This window comes from Sporothrix schenckii (assembly GCF_000961545.1).
Source record: "Sporothrix schenckii 1099-18 chromosome Unknown Cont49, whole genome shotgun sequence".
Taxonomy (NCBI): Eukaryota; Fungi; Ascomycota; class Sordariomycetes; order Ophiostomatales; family Ophiostomataceae; genus Sporothrix; species Sporothrix schenckii.
Genome location: NW_015971150.1, coordinates 2,026,725 through 2,046,565, shown reverse-complemented (window position 1 = coordinate 2,046,565; position 19,841 = coordinate 2,026,725). Strand labels below are relative to the sequence as shown.

Genomic DNA, 19,841 nt, shown 5'->3' with positions numbered 1-19,841 from the left:
CAGAGCCTCCGCCCACCTGCGAAGTGTTGTCATTACAAACAGTTGTGCGCCGCATGCACGTTGTCGCATGCACATCTCTCGCGAATCGTATTTCGTGTCGGTCGGCGTGTTAGATCTGACTGCGCTGCTTTCTTCCATTTCTTTCTCCATCCTTTTCTGCTTTTTTTTAAAAAAAAAATCTTTCGTTTTGTTTTCTTCCAATCTCGACCCTTCCGCCACTTGATACTCGACATATCTTCCTTTGTCTCTTGTCTGTGCGAACGAGCTCTTGTCTGTTGGTCCTGGATCTTTAAATAACATTTGCACCTTTCCGGACGCAAGGAGCAAAGGCCGCATGTGCACAAAGAAAACAGAGCCACAAAGCCAAGAAATCTCAGAGTACCTCCGTACGACGAACAAGGGTCCTGGGCCCTGGCTGCATGCGACCTGACAGATGATGCGGTAAGGGGGCCTGTCTCTCGCCTCATTGCGCAGCGTTTCTTTTCCCTGCTCTGAGTTGTTTTATGTTTTTATGTTTGTTTGATTTTTTTTGTTCTCTTTCCCTGGTCGTTCCTCCTCTTCGTCCCCATACTCTCTATAGACACATCGACAATGCCCTTGCGACGATCCGCACCGACAACAGGCGCCCCGGCTTCGGCTTCCCGCTTTCTGTCCACGGCCTGGGCCGTTCTCTTCGTTCTCCTTGCCATCCTCCCCGCCTGTCGCGCCGCCTATGACGGCGATGTTGCGCTCAGCGGTGGCCGCGATGCCTTTTTGGCCGAACCCGGCTTTGCCGGCATGGGCTTGTCGCCGCGCTACTTTCTTGACGGCGTCGCGCCGACCGTCGAGCGCCGCGACAACGCCGGCTGCGCAGCCGGCTTCCACTCGTGCCTCGACATCAACTCGACGCTTTGCTGCGCAAACGACCGCTACTGCATCATCGATCCGACTACGCTCCAGGCCGCCTGCTGCTCCATCGGCCTGACCTGCGGCTCGCCTTGCAACGAAACTCAGTACGAGTGCAATGCCACCACGACCAAGACACTGACCCAGACCAAGACCGACCTTGTTGTGTCGGGAACGGCCACTCTGCCGCTCACCAATCCTGCGACGAACGTCGTCACCGGCGCCAACACCGTCATTACCAAGATCACCACGGTCATCACCACCACCTCCGTCTACTCCGCCTGCTGCGCCCGTCGCTGCCAGGGCACCAGCCAGTTCCAGTGCGCCAGCAGCTTTGGCGGCGGCTGTTGCAACTACGACCAGACCTGCGCCTCCAATAGCCAGTGCTTCTCGACGAGCCAGCCACCTTCCAGGACGCAAACGGGCGCCACCGCCACCGACACATCTGGCCTTGTGTCCGCCCTGCCCAGCGGCTGCACCACGAGCCAGATCGCTTGCCCCCAAAGCCTGGGTGGTGGCTGCTGCGCGCTCGGTCATACCTGCACCGTCGTGTCCAGCACCATCTTTTGCGCGTCCGCCACTGGCGCGACCACTTCGGGCCTGACGACAACCGACACCAGCAGCAAGAGCCTGTCGGCCGGCGCCAAGGCGGGCATTGCCGTGGGCGCCGTGATTGGTGCGGCCGCGCTCGCCGGTGCGGCCGCTTGGGCCTGCGTGCGTCACCGCAATGCCAAGCGCGGCAGCGTCCGCCGCGACTCGTCCCTGCCGCCCGCCTCCTTTGGCACCCACGATTATGACGACCTGCAGAGCCAGCCGCACAACGAACCGCAGATGCACCAGCCGCAGCTGCGCCAGCAGGGCATGATTGACGGCCTGGGCGGCATGTCGGCTGCTGCCAGCTCGCCCGCCACGCGGTCCTGGCGCCATCCTCTCGCCTTCCGGCGCAACACCGCCAGCACAGGCGTCGGCGGCAGCGCAGCTGCGTATAGCAACAGTGGCGACGGAGCAGCAGCAGATGGAACGGGCATGGGTACGCCGGCCATGCCCACGGGGTCCGAAGCGGATGCACGGCTCCCCGGATTGACCCAGGACTACTTTGGCCCCAATGCTGTTCCCGGCCCGTACACTGTGGCCCAGTCAGCCGTTGCGCCAGGCAACAATGGTGTTGTGGGTGGCGTGCCGATGCAACCGCAAGGCCCGCACGATATTGTGGCGCCTGTTGAGATTGATTCGCGGCAACGGGCCGTGGCCGAGATGGGCGCGGAGAACAATATCGGGCGGAACGACAATGGTGGCAATGGTGACAATGAAAAGGATGCTGCCGCTGTGCAAGCAGCGCCGTACGTTGCCGTCTCGCCACCACCACCAGCAGCAGCCGAGCCTACGTCGCACTATGAACTCTATGGCTCCGAGGTGCCGACACCGTACACCCAGCAGACTGTTTCGCCAAACGAGCGGCCAGGCGACAGCAGCGCAGTGACACCGATTGCCGAGGGAGGTGATCAGGGCGAGCTGGTCGTGTCACCAATGGAGAATGCCAACCAGCCAGGCGGTGGTCCGAGGTTAGAATGAGCTGTGTATGATAATCAGAGAAGATAATAATGATGTAACGGGACAAGGAAGGTCATGAACAAGAAGCGAATGTCAATCAAAAATGTCTATTATATTACATTGTGCGTGTGCGCGCGGCTTTTAGGGGACCATAAAGTGCAAATGCAACCATGACCCATGCTCAAATACGATCGAGGATGTAGGAAGAGAGAAAAACAGAATGAAGGCCAGACAACGATACGCTCAACAATGGTAATACAGTCCTGTGTCGATGGTGCAGGTTTTGTTGGGCGAAAAAGAAGCTGCGCCAGGAGCAGAAATCAAATACAATGCAAAAGGCAAAAAGAAAAAAAAGGCACTAAGGAAAATGGAAAATGAACAAAAAATCAAAAACAAAAACAGAAACAGAAACAGAAACAAAACAAAAACAAATGACTTCGCTAAACGCCGTGTCGAATGGTATCGAAAATAGAAAATCGGGTCGAGAAAGACAGTCGAAAAGCGGACTATGTGAAAGAGACCATCAACCTGCTTCAGCACACGACACCGCCAAAGGGCGTGTGAGCTGTCAGATCGCGCACCAGGTCGTCCACGTTGTGCAGGTGCCGCCCCAGCAGCGCCTGCTTGTCCTCGGTTGTCCGCATAAAGTCGGTCTCGTCATCGCCACGCCGTTTGCGGCCAGACGCTGCACTGTTCCCGCCGCCCCCAAAGGCCTTGGCCAGCTTGCTCGGGCTGCGCTGCAGCATCGCCGGCATCGAGTCCCGCGCGTCTGCCCGCGGAATGGACGGCGTCTCGGGCATGAGGTAAAAGTACAAGAACTCGACCAGTTTCAGCTTGACCTCGCGCGACGTCGACCGTGACTTGAAGATGGACGTAACCGTCAGCAGGCCATCAAGGGCCTCGAAGGCGCGGGTGTTCTGGGGCGTATCGATGAGCGCCACGACGAGGGTGAGCAGCGTGGCCGACTGGATGGCTGGGCAGTTGACAGGTTCGAGGAGGTCGAGGAGAAGCTTGGCTGTGTCAGATAACGGCCGAGACAAACGAGAGGAGCAAAGCAGGTACCGGCAAAAAAAGAAAAAGAAAAACTTACGTTCAAGTATTTCTCTCGTGCAAAGAGCACCTTGCTAGGCGGGTGCAGCAGAAGCACGCCCTGCGTCAGGTCGAGCGTGCTGAGGATCAACAGGTCGTTCTGCCCATCGCTGCCGCGAGACAACAGCCGGTCGAGCGTATCGAGCAGCCTCTGTGCAATGTTCCACTCAAAGCCCTCCTGCAGCTTGAAGAACTCAAAGAACGCCAGGTCATCATTGAGCTCTTCAAGCGTCTTATAGGAGCCCTTCTGTTGCTGGTGATCCTCGTCAAGGCCCGACTGCTGCTTCTTGGCTTTGGACGAAGACAGGCAAATGGGTGCCAGCAGGCCTTCGACCTGCTTGAGGCCTTTTTTTATTTTGGGACCATCATATGACGACAGGTTGTCGAATGCAAGTGAAAGGAGGGCCTCCATTGTGCCGTACGGATAGAGGAAATGAAGGAGGAGGAGGAGGAGGAGGAGGAGGTCAGAAAAGGTTCGTTAGAGGTAAGAGAGTAGTGTCGAGGGTCGATTGGAGAATGCGTGAAAGGAGGTATCGTGGAGAGTTTGAGAAAAGTTGGAGCTGAATTATCGACGAGAATGAAAGCAATGGTGACGGCAATCGTCAATGCGGGCGAATTGCCTTCAGTGAGAAGAAAAAGGTGGAATGAATTATAATACAGGAAACGAAAGAAAAGGCGTGCTCATGCAAAAGGCTGCAAGTGTATCACAAAGAAAAGGAGAAAATATGAGCTTTTCTGATGTTCATGGCTCAGATGAATGAATAGACAAGAAAAGGAAGCTGCACGCAATATGGCACCTGCCGTGTGTTTGGCTGTCTTTGACCACCGATAAATGGCCCAGCAACGGCAGGAGCTACCCACCAACCAAGAACGTCGCATTGGGCTGCATACAGCAGGTGGCCTTGGTGGCGCTAATCCCAATTGGTTGGTCTAGCACAACCGCCTCGCACCGTAGGATACAGCAGACTGGAGGGGCAACAGATAGGGCAGAACAGCGGAATGGGCGCTATATTAAAACAAAAAGATCACAATATCAACAAACGACGACACCACATCGCCATGAAGCCACTACCACAACGCATGATCAAGTAAATGAAGAGATCATACCGGGTTCGACCTGCAACGGATGTAGATGAATAGTGTTTTCATTTCCGTAGCGACGATTGAAATGTATTAAAGCTTCGGCTCTTTGTGTGAGCATGTGGAAACTTGAAACCAACTGGGCGACGATGCCCATGTTTGCTGCCAGAAGTAGGGTCTGAAGCGACGGCCAAGACGCGAGAGGCGAAAGGGATACAAGCGACACCCTCTCAATACCACTCAAAATAGACTGTCTCAGCGCACGCTCAAGACGGGTTTGCTTCTCCTTTCAGAAGATCGTCAAAGCGCGCGCACTTTGGGTCAAGGGGCCTGCATAAACTCAGCCCAAGCATGCAGGGGATGCTGTGGGAACCCGGCTTGTCAGAAAAGCCGATGGAAACAAAACCACACGTCCCGGACGCATCTTTTGTCGACTTGAATCTACAACACACTCCGTAAGTACATCTTTTACATTATCAAATTGCTCAGGTCAGATTATCGCCATCGCGGTGGGCCTTCGACCAGTCGCTACTTCCGTTACCACAAGACGCTTACGACGTCGACGTACATGCCTTCTTGCACTTACACATTGCACTCACCGGCACTCGCCCCCGCATCAGCTGTCACATGGAAAGAGACGCGCATTATTACGTCTAAAGCTCCTGCCCGCCGAACTGACTTCTATTTCGCCTTACATTGAAAGCCCCCGTCATCATCCACTCGACCAATTGAATTTAACCATAGCTTATTGTCAACATCATCGACGTTTCCTGCTGCGCATATTCGCCGTTGTACCACACCGTGTTTTCGGACTCCAGACATTGACAACACGCCACATTGGTTGGGCCTGCAAGACGTAGTAACACCGGCGCCCAAAATCCTTCTGCCTGGAACAAGGCCTACACTGCAATTGGCGGCGAAGCAAGAACAGTCTGGCAAGCGCCCGCTTCCGAAGGACCAAACAATTGATACACGACAATAAACGAGTCCTACAGCATAACGCTTCAAGGAATTATTAGCTGGTGCCTGCACTGCACCTTCCACGTTCCACAACGTTCCGTGCCTTCCCGCGGGATACGGAACAGTGGATCGTTCTTGCTCCTTTGGTCGCATGACATCAAAGGACAGCACACCAATAGACACCAACCTGCCTAGCTCCTGTTGGCTTCGCGCCTGCCTCGTTAGGTACAAAATTTCGTGAAATAGGAGCCTACTTCCTTCCCTTGCACGCCGTCCCACATCTCCGTCCCTCTCTTGCCACACATGTTTCCATCAGCCGGCCGGCGAAAAGAGAAAGAGCCAGCTACCATGCTGTCCGCACCAGTCGCTTCATCTTCCTCCGGCTCGACATCACCGGCCTTCCTCCAATCTCCCAACGCCATCCCACCACGACGCTCCTCCACCGGCCAGCAGCACCACCAGCACCAGCACTCTGCGTCATTGCCCCAACCTTCGTCCTCTGCGTCTGCATCTGCATCTGCCTCTGCCCCTACCTCTACCTCGACCTCCCACCAGCGCCATCACCATTCTTCGTCCTCCTCATCCACCGGCGCCGGCAAATCAGCCTCTGTGCTGCGGTCTGTCCCCGAGGCCGACTGGCTACACAACCCCGGTACCCGGCGTCCCCGAAAACCTTCCATCACAATGGCCTCCCTAAAGGCATCAGCTGCCGCCGCAGGCAACCCCATCCTAGGCACCGGCAGCACTGGCAGCACCGACAGGCCGACCCCGTCTACCTCCTCCGCCTCCGTCCTCGAACCGACAAAACACCAGCCTCTTGTGCCACCAACATCGAAGCCCTTCGCCGGCGCTGCTTCTGGCTCCTCCTCTTCCGTCGCCACCTCTGTGCTCACAGCCACGGCCCTGCAGCCAACACCCCCACCCGACCCGCGGCGGTACGCTTCCGAAGACTTCAATTTTAGCGCGCGACGCACCTGGACGGACGAGAAGGAGCGCATCGTGTGCGGGCCCTTTGATTACCTGAACAGCACGCGCGGCAAAGAGTTCCGCACGCAGCTCATAAACGCCTTCAACGGCTGGCTCGAGGTCCCCGCCGACTCTCTCGAGATTATCACGCGCATTGTCGGCATGCTGCACACGGCGTCGCTGCTGGTCGACGACGTCGAGGACTCGAGCAGCCTCCGACGCGGGCTGCCGGTGGCCCACAACATCTTTGGGGTGCCGCAGACAATCAACAGCGCCAACTACATCTACTTTGTGGCCCTCCAAGAGGTGCAAAAGCTGCGCAACCCCAAGGCGCTTGCCGTGTTTTCCGAGGAGCTGTGCAACCTGCACCGCGGGCAGGGCATGGACCTGTTTTGGCGCGACACGCTGACGTGTCCGACCGAGGACGACTACCTCGAGATGGTCGGCCACAAGACGGGCGGCCTGTTCCGGCTCGGCATCAAGCTGATGCAGGCCGAGTCGCGCTCGCTGGTGGACTGCGTGCCGCTCGTCAACCTGCTGGGCCTGCTGTTCCAGATCCAGGACGACTACCGCAACCTGATGGCGTCCGAGTACAGCCAGAACAAGGGAATGTGCGAGGACTTGACGGAGGGCAAGTTCAGCTTCCCCGTGATCCACAGCATCCGGGCCAACCCCTCGAACTTGCAGCTGCTCAACATTTTGAAGCAGCGGACGACCGACGAAGAGGTCAAGCGCTACGCCGTGGCGCACATGGAGAGCACTGGCTCGTTTGCGTACACCAAGGAGGTGCTGCAGGTGCTGACGGAGCGCGCGCGGACCCTGGCCGACGAGCTTGACGAAGGCAAGGGCCGCAGCCAGGCGGTGCACGTCATCCTCGACCACCTTGCGATCAACTAGATGCAGTGCGCCGGTTCGCCATTTACAGCATACGTCGCATTTCCTTTGTATTTACACGTTTCTATACCTCTTATACCAGGTTCATTCAGGGTAACCGGAATTTGTGGGGCATGGTTTGGGTTTCTTGTCTTTTGGTCGTGGATTTTCTGGCCTTTTCAAGTTCAGGATACCAACTGGTTTTGCTTGTTGCACTGTCTTGGCAGGTGGTAGGTTGCCATATATGCTATCAGGGATTTTAGCCATATGTTCGTAGTTGGGGTAGCAATAGACCAAGTTGACCAGTGTGTATCTCTATCTATGCAGTGACAGTAATCTTCTTCCTCTTGACCATACGTACCCACCGCCGGCGACGCCACTCTCCCCGCCGGCCCATACCCTCCTCGCCCTCTTCCCAGCTCGGGCCCAGCGGGCGCCGTTGCGGCCGGAACGTTGCCGTCGGCGGGTGCAAGCCTGTGCTATCGGCGTAGAAATCGCTGTCTCCGTATCCAGATCCTCCCGTCGACTCGGCAGCAGCTGCCAGCTGGTGCTGCTGTTGCTGCTGCTGCTCATGCTCGTTGTACATGTCGTACACCCAGCGCTCGCCCTCGGTCTCGACCTCGACACCCGTGATGATACGCTCCTCGACCCAGTCGCGGCTCCAGAGATCGAGCGCCCACTTCTTCTCGCTCCATTCCCATCCTTGCGGCGGCAGTACATCTTCAAAGAAACGCGCGCCTTGGGGCCGTCCGCCGCTGCCGCCCAAAAACGCAGCCGCAGGGGACGAGGCCTGCGCGTTGGCATTAAGGCGTGGCTGCGACAGAGGGTCGTATGGGCTCGGACCAAATACCCACGGCTCCCACTCAGCGGCATCGGTCGACCGCCGCTGCAGCTCAAAGATCTCAACCTCGCGCGTTTCAGGAGCTTCATCAAGAATGATGTCGGCAGCTACCCAGGCATTCCACAAGGAGGCGGCTGACGCAGGCTCAGTCTTTGGAACGGCCCCGCCAGTTGCACTGTCTTTCTTGCCATCCGTCGAGGCCTTGTCGCCGCGCGGTGCAGAGGCCGGTGGTGGCGATGTGCCCATGGACGTCTTCCACACACGCAAAAGGCGGGCCGCGGTCGGGTGGCCACTGCACACGACCACCCAGCCACCCACCAAAAACATCATGCGCCATGGCAGTAAATGGGCCGCGAGGGATAGCAGGATGGCCGTCACACAGAGGGCGACAAACAAGGCGGAAGAAAAGGCTTCGTCGGCAAAGTTGGTGGCCGGCACGACCGTCTGCACAATCTTGTCGTGCGCCACGCTAAAGTCCTCCATGCTGTTCTGCAGATCGCCCATATTATGGAAGAAATCGCGGCTCAGTTCTTTCACAGGCTTCACGGTGTGTGGCGGTGCCAGCGGTGGACCGCGTGCATAGTACTCGGAGGGAAGCGCCAGACTCGGCGTATTGGTCGTCGAGGTGCCCGGGTGCCGTGTGATGAAGCCTGGGATAAGAACGCCGAGCAAGAGAATAGCAGGCGGGACCAGCGTCAGGAGGTACGGATCGAGGCACACAAAGGTGTAGACGCCCAAGAACGACAATGTGTGCGAGGCACGGCGCCAGGCCAACAGGCGCTCCACCTTCTTCTGAAAACGAAAGACGACGCCGATGCGTGCGTTGAAACGGCGGAAGTTGGTGGACATGATTGCGACGCTGAAGCCGGGCCGTTGCTTCTTCACAGGCTTGTCGTCGTTGGGGTCGAGACTACCGACGCCGCCATGACCGCCCGTGTCTGCTGCGCCGTCACTGACGTTCGGCGGCGCACCAAACGACGGATCTGAATAGCCCAAATCTGCATCGTCGTTATTTGTGTGGCTATTGTCGATTGGGATCACCTGTTGAAAGAGTCTGGGGGCCAGCATTAGTACAAGGGAAAAGAAAGAAGAAACAGTTTGCACACACTTCCACATACTTGTCTAAGAGCTGATCCTGTATATTAGAGTTGGCTTTGCTCAGAAAGTCACGGAAGCCCCGCCGCTTCCGGTGTGTTGCTGGAGTAGGTGAAACCGGCGGCGAGGCGGTTTGCGACTGGTCGTCGGCGACTTCCCCAACGGCCTCGAGTTTCGAATGGGTCATGTGGCCGGACTTGTTGAAGTTACTCACCGCCGGGGACGGTGATGCTGGCACAGCAGCGGGTACAGGCGTCTCTTCTTCGGGCGGGTCGTCTTCGTGGCCGGTCAGAAACAAGTAGGCAATTTCGTCCATTGCCGAAGACCGCCGGCGGGGAACGCCGAGACGATGGTGGAAAGAAAGCCGGAAGTAAAATAAAGGTACAACGTAATTATGCAGTTCCTGCAGGTTGTATCGATCGGATGGCGCAAGTTCACAATACGTGTTGAAGCCGATGGGATCGAAAGGATGACGCTGACGTCAAGTTGTTCGTCGTTGGCGGTGCTTTAGTCACATGCCACGGTTTAGTGGCCGGAACCAGGCTGGGGGAAGGAGCGATGGGCTGAAAGAACTTGCGACGTCAGCGTACGGCAAGTGCTGTCGTAGCGGGATAAGCTCGGCACGTGCTTCTGTAGGCAACCTTTGTTTCGAGACTGGCAGAGCCTATGTTTTCCCTGCCACCATCAGAATGCTTAGTGGCGGGAAGAGCCCTGTGGAGTGGGTTGCGGGGAAGGAAAGTGCCAGGTAACAGCACACAATCTCTAATCTTCATAACAACGCACTTTAAAACATCTCACTCAACACCAAACCCCTTCTCATGTGAACATGTGTGTTACCACGCTTATTGGTATGATCATGGTTCATGCCACTCAATTTCAATACTCATATAAAGGCATTGAAAGCTACTTGCGATACAGCGTATGCCAATATTTGACTTTACTTTCATTTTGTTCGATACGAAAAACCTTTCAATTTCGACGAAAGATCTGCATCAAGACCGTGTCTAGAATCATCATCTACGGTCATTATTCAACAATGGCAAGCAGTCAACCCATGTATGGATTGCTGCAGGCCTCGCCTTGGTCAAGTAGGACATTCCCAAAGCCGACGTGGACGAAACCCCATGACTTAAAGTATGGAAACACGCGGTGACGCGGTAGAAGCCAACATGCATGTAAGACAAGCAGGCGGGAACGTCAGTAAAAGTGCGTTGGGTGACACATGTCATGGTTGTTACTGCGAATGAGACCCAGAAAAAGAAATTGGATTGTTTGAGCTGCAAATTTGCATCGTGACCTCGTTTGCCGTACGACAATTGCGACAATTACTTCTTTCCAGCCATAGTTATTTTCGCTTGGCAGCACGGTTGACAGGTGGCAAAGCCCGTTCCAGTGTTGTGAAAGTGGCGTCCTTTGGTTGCGACGCGACGCGTCAACCACTTTAACATTGGCGGTATTGACGACGCAGGCTCAACGTGTGCGACGACGTGGGATCGCGCAGGAAAAGAGTTGCTGTGTGTGGCAGGGGCCAGCCCGCCCGTCCCTCTCGCCCACATTTCCGAAAGAAAGTAGAGTCGCGAATACTGCCAGCCCGCCAATTTATTTAGATGAAAGAAACATGGGACGGGGAAGGATGAGCGAGGTGCATATCACGGACTACCGGGTCGTTATGAGCAGTCGGTGTTTCCTGAATTGTCGGCGTGGTTAATTTATCTGTCTCGTGGCCTGCATGCAAACGGCCGTGAGGCAGGCCAGATGCGATATCCTGGCAATCTCTCTATCTGCAGTATGTGATGAAAGCGATGGCCGGGACGAAAATGTGCAGGATAACTTGTTAAAAAAGAAACAATTGCCCTTCGTGTTTTTTGGAATGCAAATGAAGTCATTCTTGGCAGCATACAAATTTTATGTCTCTCACCTCACTGCATCAGCAACACCCAGTCTCGGTGCTCGTTCCCATTAAACAGAAATTCAGGGACGGGTTCCATCATCAAACATGGCCAATGTCAGCAGCCATGCCTGTCCAGCAGCATTGTCGACGCGTCTCAATTTTCTTTGCACTCTGTTGCTATATAACCAGTAATAGAAGTAACAGTCCGTCACGGAACCGCACAATCGCGGTACATACATAGCTGACCTTTATATCAACAAACTGAAATGGTCTGGCAAAACACTGGCAAGCCAGCCTGAGTTACCCCGTAAACAAAAACCGTTGGTGCCGTCTCTGACTGGCTGTTGCCGATCGCCAGATCAACTGCCCTCGCTCGTCCTCTCAGCTTCTCGGCTCCTGGCCCATCACATCAGCGCCCCGTTATTTGGGGTCTCTCTGTGGTGTGTCGTAATATTTTCCTTTTTTTCCGCCTTGGTGCGCTGGTTAATGTGCCCCTTTCTAACGCGTCGACACCTTGCGTTTAGCTTAGCTCGTCCCGGCAGACAGTTTGTTTCCTTTCCCCTGGATTCAGGGTTCATGCATCTCAAGCTAACTTAAGATACATGCCGCGACTGCTGTAAGTTTGTTTGGAACAATTACGACGTAATTGCTCTCTATAAGTCTGAACAATTGAACATTTCACAAGACTGGCCGATTCCCAAGGAGATCCGGACTGTCACAAAGTTGCCTGGCAAACCGTTTTGGCCTGCCACAGGGGCCAATTTCTCATGGTGGGCCTGGTGGCCTGGTCTCGCTTTTGGAAATAGATTGGAGGAATGGTACACGGTGCTCATGATACGATCAACTGTGGAATTGCATATTGCGACTTGCGAACAGGACAGGTTGGTCTTTGTCGGTGGCTGTTTCTTGCCTCTCCGAGAAGTACGACGTAACGACATCGTTGGTCTTTCCCACCTCTCGTTTTGTTGGTTGCTCCTTCCTCCACGAGGTGCCGTCGAGCTCCATTTCTCCTTTTTCGCCCAGCCTTCCAACCCCTTTTCCTTGCTGGTGGTAGGTCCCCACATCCCCTGAAGTGCCAGCGCGCTTCCCTGTTAGCTTCCACACATCAGGGCTGTTACCGTACGCTACCGTGGATTGCCCCGTAACGGCGCCCCACTAGCGCCCAGACGCCTTGCAGCTGTTGGATGCTGCTTGTGCTGTCACTAAATCGTACTTGTGCTGCTTTTTATGCAGGGTCGTGCCTGCTGCTTTCAGAACCTTTTAGGACGCTCCTTCCCACTGTTCCTGTGCCACTCTGTCGTCGCCAGAAACAGCAGGCACTACCTTACAATCCATCCACTTTCCCTCCCGCAGGCCAATCCCCTCCTGTCGCTCCTCCCATTCGGGCTCAACATCTTGCAGTCGCGCTTTCCTCAGAGACCTGACAGCCAGAGAATCCCAATTCCATCCCCCGTGCGGTGGGTGAAGTGCCCCATTCCTTCCCCGTCCTAGTCCCAAAGTGGCCAGGAAAGAGATCACGGCCAACCTGCTCCTGCATTTGTCCAGTCCTCGTTTTCGTCTTTTGTTCATCACACGCCTCCCACTCACCTCGAACCTCGCCTCTCGCCGCCCTCGGTCCTCTCTCACCACCCCCAACCGCCCAACTGCTCGCATCGTGTTGCCATCAACATTGTCTCTCGTTTCCTCTGTGCATTTGCCGTTTACGTGCTTTCTCGTTGTCCGGTCCCGCGACCCGCCGCTGCTCCACGCTAACAACGGCACCGCCTTTTTCGTTTCGAGTTTCGAATCGCCAAAATCGACGTCGACGTTCGTTTTCTCACAGCATCCCTTTCACCTCTTATACCCCCACTCCAGCTCTGTGTCTTCCTGCGTCGAACCTCGGGCGCTTTTCTCCGGCTTCTTCGACACTGCCTGCCTCTCTCGTCAGCCCCTTTCGATCGTGCGGAATGAGGTAGTTTGCTACATTCTCCAAGGTCTTGTTGGACCGAGTGACGGGCTCGCGATCCGCAACGCCTTTGTGCCTCATCTTTGAGGTCTCAGGTCGATAGAGTATTGCCCTGTTGTCCGCCTATCCACTGTGTGTCCTGACGACGCGCTCCAATCGCCTGTCCGCTCGTTTACAGACTCGGGGGACCTTTCGTCTTTTATTTTATCTTTTTTATTTTCTTTGCTTTATTTTTTTTCTGCTTTTTGTCCAGCAGCGTGCCCATTGCCAGCATTTGTCGCCTATCCATTGCAGCAGTCCATATTCCTTATACACAAGTGATTCAGCGACGTGGCATCGGCCTCTTGACCTGCCGCTCCCTCCTATGCAAAGGAGCCAACAGCCGCAGGCGGGCTCCCGACCACCAGCTGCATCCCGTTCTCTCTCCCAGTCGCCAACTCGGGGCGTACCCGCCGACAAGCCTAGTCCGATGCTGAGCGCCTCTGCCTCCAACAACCACTCGCTCTTCTCCTTTGGCCGGAGCAATGGCACCAGCGCTACCGCCGCAAGCAGTAGCAAGCATCCACAACCTCCACAGCATCTCCCACCGCCACTCCCGCCCCAGATCATCCACGCCGACGACGACTCAGACGACCCGGACGACCCCTATCTCGACACCGAAGGCGACTTGGCTGGCTTAAGCGCGAGCTACGACTTTTTGCCTTCGGTCAGCTTCGACGACCTCCAGAGCAGCCTCGAATCCGCCTCCACCGACTTCAAGCTCGCCCAGTTCCCCTCGCCCTCTGGCCACGGCAGCATCCTGGACGCCCAGAGCGCCGTTGACAAGATGGTAGAGCAACAGTCGGCCAGCGGCCCGCGCTCTGCGGCCAATGCGGCCGCGGTGGCTGCCGCAGCCACTGCATCAGGCACCGGATCGACTGCAAACAACGCAACAGGCAATACGACGGCAACAAACACCCGCGTCGCTGGCCCACAGTCTGCGTCCGCGTCGACAATGGCGAGCTCGTCGCGAATCTCAAAGTCAGGTTCCATTCTGCGCCGTCCTAGCATCACAACACGACAGACTATGAATTTGTCTGGCCCAACCTCGTCTGCCACGGCGCCCGATGCTGGAGTCATCCCTGCGTCGACGCGCCAACGTCGGCAGAGCCACTACCCGCCAGTGTCCAACAGCAACATCGGCAAGCCGCCGAGAAAGTCAATGGGCCCCGGCGTGTTGGACTCTGAATTCAGCTCAGGTCTGGGGCGCTCGGCTTCACGGCGGCGCCCTAGTTTGGCGTCAAACTCGGATCGACCCATCTCCGGCTCTGCGCGGTCTTCCATCGATGGCGGCAACCGGCTGGGGAGCAGCGGCGGTAGCGATGCTACGAGGAACCTCACTGGCTCACGCGCCTCGAAAACGCGCTCCTTCCAGCAGTCGTCCCGCGCATCCATATCTGCCGCACTTGATCCCACCAAGGCGTCGGGCTCGGGCTTCCAGCGGCCACCAAGGACCGTCAGCCACAGCAGCAGCACCGGTAACTTCAACGGCAGCGCATCGACCAGCAGTAACACCCTCAGTACCAAGTCTGCGACGTTTGGTCACTCGACCGCCTCGAAACGCATGTCCATGGCGCCAGTTCTGCACGCGTCGCACGCAACCGGCCTCGGTGCACGAACTGTCAGTCCGACTGACGCGCGTCGTATGAAGCGCATGTCGATAATGCCCCCAGCAACAAACTCCGCCATGTCAGCCGGCAACAGTATCAGCAGCAGCACCGGGACAGGAAACGCGAACGGCAACAACAACAACCGGGATGTTCCTCAGACATCAAACGTTCCTCTTCCCTCCTCGTCTTCTTCAGATCTCCGCGCTTCGTCGCGCTCGCCCTCAATGCTTCCGCGAAAGACATCCACTCCGTCTTCCTCGAGAACAACACCGGACCCTAACCGCAAATCTTACAGCTCCGGCTTTTCTATCGGCTCGTCCATGAGCTTCAACACCGTGCGCAGCTCGACCGGCTCGATCCAACCCCGCTTACCCCAGGGAGGTGCAGGTGCGTCGAGCATAAACAACACAGGATCTCGCCTGCCTGCTCCCAAGCCACCAATCTTGCACAACTCCACTCCCAACATTGATGACAACGAAGATGTGCCCCCGGTACCTGCCATTCCCAAAGTCTACGATTCACCCAAGGAGTCTCCGGCCGAGCTGTCCTTTTTCGAGAAGCGCAAGTCGAACTTGGCCTACGATGGTAGCAGCATACACAGCGCATCCACGGCAAGCATCTCGGGCACCCAGCCGCTGGGTCTCGACCCACCCGTCAAGATCCAGCGGAAGGCAAGCACAAAAGCTTCAAAGGACTATCACAAGGCGAACCACACTGTGACGGGCATAACGTCAATGACCGGTAACAAGAAGAACTTGCAGCCACTTCGCTTGCCTCCCATGAATCTGCAGCCGCTCAGCGTGCCCACCGCCGCCAAGATTGCAGCGCTACAAGAGCAGATTGCGGCCACACCGGACCGGAACCTTAGCCCTCCACCCTCGCGCATCATTGCAAAAACCCCGACCACGCCCATGACTGCCTCCAAGGGCTCGTTCTTCTCGCGGCAGCGCAATGAGGAGCGCGCCGAGCTCACTTTGGCCATGCGCAGCAGCTCATCTGTCCATCACCATCACCACCACCATCACCACAATACGCTGACAGAAAGCGGCAGTGGCGGCAGTGGCGGCAGCGGTGGCAGCGGCGGCGACGATGACGACACGAGCGCGTCTGACTTTTATGCGGCGGCAGAGCAGGCGACCAAGACGTCGTCTCTCCATAAACCCTCGATCTCGCCGTTCCTCTCATCGTCGGCACCAAAGGGCAATTCGATGGACCCGGCCCCATTCAACACGTCCAAGACACCCGGCGACGATAGTGACAGCGCCTACACAACGCCTTCCTCTTTCATGACCCCGATCCCGCCTCCAATCCCTGCATCAGCGTCCGCATCGACAATTCGGAAACCTTCGGGACCTCGCGCTCCTGCACCTACACCATCCCGGGCGTTCGCGCCGCTCGAATCCGTCAGCACCATCATCACGGGAGACGCGTCGTATCTAGAGCCCATGCCTACCTCCACATCCACTGGGGGCCAGGCTCCAAGATCGCCGCCACCGATCTCGAGCCCTGACGAGCCCCCTACGCCGTCGTCCATAGGCTCGTCTCTGCGTCGCAAGCTGAGCCTATCATGGAAGCGAAGCAACTCCAAGTCGAGCCTTAGTATCCAGGGTGGCTCCATCTCGGACAAGCCAGCAGATATACCTGCTTCCGACTACAAGCAAATGCCCGCATTGCAGCAGCAGCAAGACAACCAACGTCAGAACACCGGCCACCGTCGGCAGATCTCGATCAATGACAAGCACGATGGCATGCCACCGCCCCGCGTCCCCAAGTCGGCGACGATGAACCAGATGCCCTCGTCCAAAAAGAGCCAGAGTCCGACACTCGTGGCGCCCACTGCTGCCAAGACGCCGGGGACGTACTTGGATTCGAGACGCCGCAAGAGCTCTGCTTCGAGCCTTAACGCCATTCTAGCCCCTGACAAAAAACCTGAGCCCTCGTGGGCCAATGGTGACCGCCCTCACGCCAAGGACGCCTCTGCGTCTTCGACGGTGGCGGCTAGTTCCGAGGTTGGAACGGCTGGCTCCCATATGCACGCCGCACACTCTTCGCACACGTCTTCGGTCATGCAGAAGATCCTCAAGACGAAGCAGTCGACAACGTCCATTCGTCACCACCATGACATGTGGACTGCCGACCTCGACAGCGACGACCTTGTCGCCGAAGAAGAGATGCGGAAGCTGGGTGCCCGGCGCAAGGACACCGAGCTGGCGGCCCGCACACTCGACGCCCTGCGCAAGCGTGCCACACCCAAAGAGCGCGTCAGCCACCAGGAAGCTGCCCGCATTGCCATTCTCAACATCTATGAGCGCGGCGAGATTGTCGACTACCACGATATCTACTTTTGCGGTACACAAAACGCAGCCAAGGTGGCCGGCAACCCAGACTCGGACAAGATACCCAACTTTGGCTACGACGACGAACGTGGTGACTATGCTATCGTGGCCGGCGACCACCTCGCTTACCGCTACGAGATTATCGATCTTCTTGGCAAGGGCAGTTTTGGTCAGGTCGTGCGCTGCATCGATCACAAAACAGGCGTCCTTGTTGCCGTCAAGATCATCCGGAACAAGAAGCGTTTCCATCAGCAGGCTCTTGTCGAAGTCAACATCCTGCAAAAGCTTCGCGAATGGGTATGTGCAGCTTTTTTTTTTCTACTGTTGTAGTAATTTGCCTAGATTCTAACTGTAACAGGATCCGAAAAACAAGCATAGCATGGTCAATTTCACGCACAGCTTTTACTTCCGCGGCCACCTTTGCATTTCGACCGAGCTTCTGGACATGAACCTCTATGAGTTTATCAAAGCCAACTCGTTCCGCGGCTCTTCGCTCAAACTCGTCCGGCGCTTCACCAAGCAGATGCTCAGCTCACTCATGCTCCTCAAGCAGCACAAGGTCATCCATTGCGACTTGAAGCCTGAGAACGTCTTGCTACGGCACCCGCTGCACACGGAGCTCAAGGTCATTGATTTTGGCTCCAGCTGTTTTGAGAACGAAAGGGTCTACACCTACATTCAGTCCCGCTTCTACCGCTCGCCCGAGGTTATCTTGGGCATGACGTACGGCATGCCCATTGACATGTGGAGTTTGGGCTGCATCTTGGCTGAGCTGTTCACAGGGGTGCCCATATTCCCCGGTGAGAACGAGCAGGAACAACTGGCGTGCATCATGGAGGTGTTTGGCCCCCCCGAGAAGCACCTGATTGAAAAGAGCACGCGCAAGAAGCTCTTCTTCGACAGCATGGGCAAGCCGCGCCTAACAGTCTCGTCCAAGGGCCGTCGGCGCCGTCCATCGTCCAAAACTCTCCAACAGGTCATCAAGTGCGACGATGAGGCGTTCCTCGACTTCTTGAGCCGCTGCCTGCGGTGGGATCCGGACCGACGCCTCAAGCCCGAAGAGGCCATTCGCCACGAATTCATTACGGGCCAAAAGGCCGTCGCTCGCCCGCCCGTTCCCCGCCATAGCTTGAGCACGCGCGACGGTTCGCCCGTGCGCCGCCACCACACCATATCCGTTTCTGGCACGGGCGGGCCACGGCCCTTGCCCGAACCCCCTCACAGCACATCGGGGGGCAGCAATACCGTCAAGATTGGTGCTGCTCCGACGCTCCGTGCCGGTCGGGAGTCTCTGGGTGTCGGCGCCCACAAGCCCATCAATGCCCCGACCATTGCGTCAGCAAGACGGGCCTCCGCCGTATCGGCGTTGACGACGTCGGCGAGCATGAGCAAGCGGACGAGCGGAACGGCAGGGATGGGCGGTAGCAGCACAAGCGGTAGCACTGTGGGCGGCTTGACCAGCAACCTCCCACGGGCGGCTGGTCGTGTTGTTAGCGGCGGCTCCCTCGGGAGTAGCGTGTCAAAGCCGGACCTGGCTGCCGCCGGGGCTGCGGCCGCCATGACCCGGCGGGCATGAAACATAGACACATAGATTGGAGCCGGTGTTACGTTGGAGTGGGCAAGTGAGATTCTTATATGGGAGAACGGCGCATTCAATTTCTCTTTCCGTTTCTGGGTGTGAGTCCTATACCTGGGGCAGCGTACATACAGTGCATTGCGCCTGATATTTTGAGGGTAAGACAAAAAACAGGAAGAAACGACAAAACAGGGTCTACTCATTATTACATGTGGTCCGGACGTGGTTTCCTTGGAATGGAGTGGATGATGATTTCATAGACATACACAATGACCTTTCGTACACAATTCGCAGCGGAAGCTATAAGCCCGCCTAATCAGAGCCCCAATCGGGCAGATATTATCAGACGTCATGCCTATACACTACTTTACAATTCGATTCTATGATAATTAGTGACTCGCAGCGGTATGGAACAGACACAAAATTTTGATAAAGTCTACTAGAAAATATCTTTTAAAAGAATTTTTTTTTTGTTTAAAGCTTTGTTTCATTTTCATTGAAAGACAATACCCTACTACTTTGTCTGTGACCTGTGATTCATCACTCCAATTTGCAGTAGTTACTGTTCTTCTTCACTGCTCTGTATTCTACATGTTTCGTTACGACTTTCCCAAAAGGTTTCGTTCATAACAAAACACACATTTCCCACAAACGTAAATAAACCCGTTACACGACGTCCAATAAAGAACGAAGCTCGTGCCATCCAACGATTGACATGTGAAAGCCAAATCTGTGACACTGGCGCCGTCCTACTCTCGTTTCGTTTCGACTTTCCGTTCTGGAATGAGTAATGCAATACCTGGTCCGCAATATCCTGTGTCTTTTGGCTGACGATGCTTCATGGGATGCGGAACGAGAATTACGCAGGAACGCGAGGTCAGAGAACCGGAGGCCGCCTGTCAGCCGCGCCCCAGATATACATGGTATTGTTGCCAGTGTCTGAGTCTTATGCCGGTACGAGAATCGAAAGGGTGCATGTAAGGGGCAGAGACTGTCAGCCACAACTACGAAGCATGGCTCTCTGGCTGGTGATTTTTAACCAGGCACCTGGGCTACAAGGCCAGGACCCCGCTGTAATGCAGGCATACACACACATATCTGCAA

General features: G+C 56.2%; 5 protein-coding genes across 5 annotated transcripts; 3 read left to right on the top strand and 2 right to left on the bottom strand.

The window, feature by feature from the left end:
* Positions 1-591: 591 nt before the first annotated feature.
* Positions 592-2,457, top strand: SPSK_05114 (uncharacterized protein; the record flags this gene model as incomplete). Its single annotated transcript, XM_016731865.1, has 1 exon — positions 592-2,457. The coding sequence occupies one exon, from the start codon at positions 592-594 to the stop codon at positions 2,455-2,457; it is 1,866 nt and encodes a 621-aa protein (XP_016583176.1).
* A 512-nt stretch (positions 2,458-2,969) lies between these two features.
* On the bottom strand, positions 2,970-3,937 carry SPSK_05442 (cell division control protein 14; the record flags this gene model as incomplete). The annotated part of the gene is made up of 2 exons (XM_016732188.1): positions 2,970-3,446; positions 3,527-3,937. 2 exons carry the CDS (start codon positions 3,935-3,937, stop codon positions 2,970-2,972), a joined length of 888 nt encoding a protein of 295 aa, XP_016583175.1.
* Positions 3,938-5,913: 1,976 nt separating this feature from the next.
* Positions 5,914-7,428, top strand: SPSK_05240 (geranylgeranyl diphosphate synthase, type III; the record flags this gene model as incomplete). The annotated part of the gene is made up of 1 exon (XM_016731990.1): positions 5,914-7,428. The coding sequence occupies one exon, from the start codon at positions 5,914-5,916 to the stop codon at positions 7,426-7,428; it is 1,515 nt and encodes a 504-aa protein (XP_016583174.1).
* Positions 7,429-7,723: 295 nt separating this feature from the next.
* On the bottom strand, positions 7,724-9,656 carry SPSK_05107 (integral peroxisomal membrane peroxin; the record flags this gene model as incomplete). The annotated part of the gene is made up of 2 exons (XM_016731858.1): positions 7,724-9,286; positions 9,354-9,656. 2 exons carry the CDS (start codon positions 9,654-9,656, stop codon positions 7,724-7,726), a joined length of 1,866 nt encoding a protein of 621 aa, XP_016583173.1.
* Positions 9,657-13,540: 3,884 nt separating this feature from the next.
* SPSK_04801 (dual-specificity tyrosine-(Y)-phosphorylation regulated kinase) lies at positions 13,541-18,737 on the top strand (the record flags this gene model as incomplete). Its single annotated transcript, XM_016731566.1, has 2 exons — positions 13,541-17,458; positions 17,520-18,737. The coding sequence occupies 2 exons, from the start codon at positions 13,541-13,543 to the stop codon at positions 18,735-18,737; spliced, it is 5,136 nt and encodes a 1,711-aa protein (XP_016583172.1).
* Between the last annotated feature and the right edge of the window lie 1,104 nt (positions 18,738-19,841).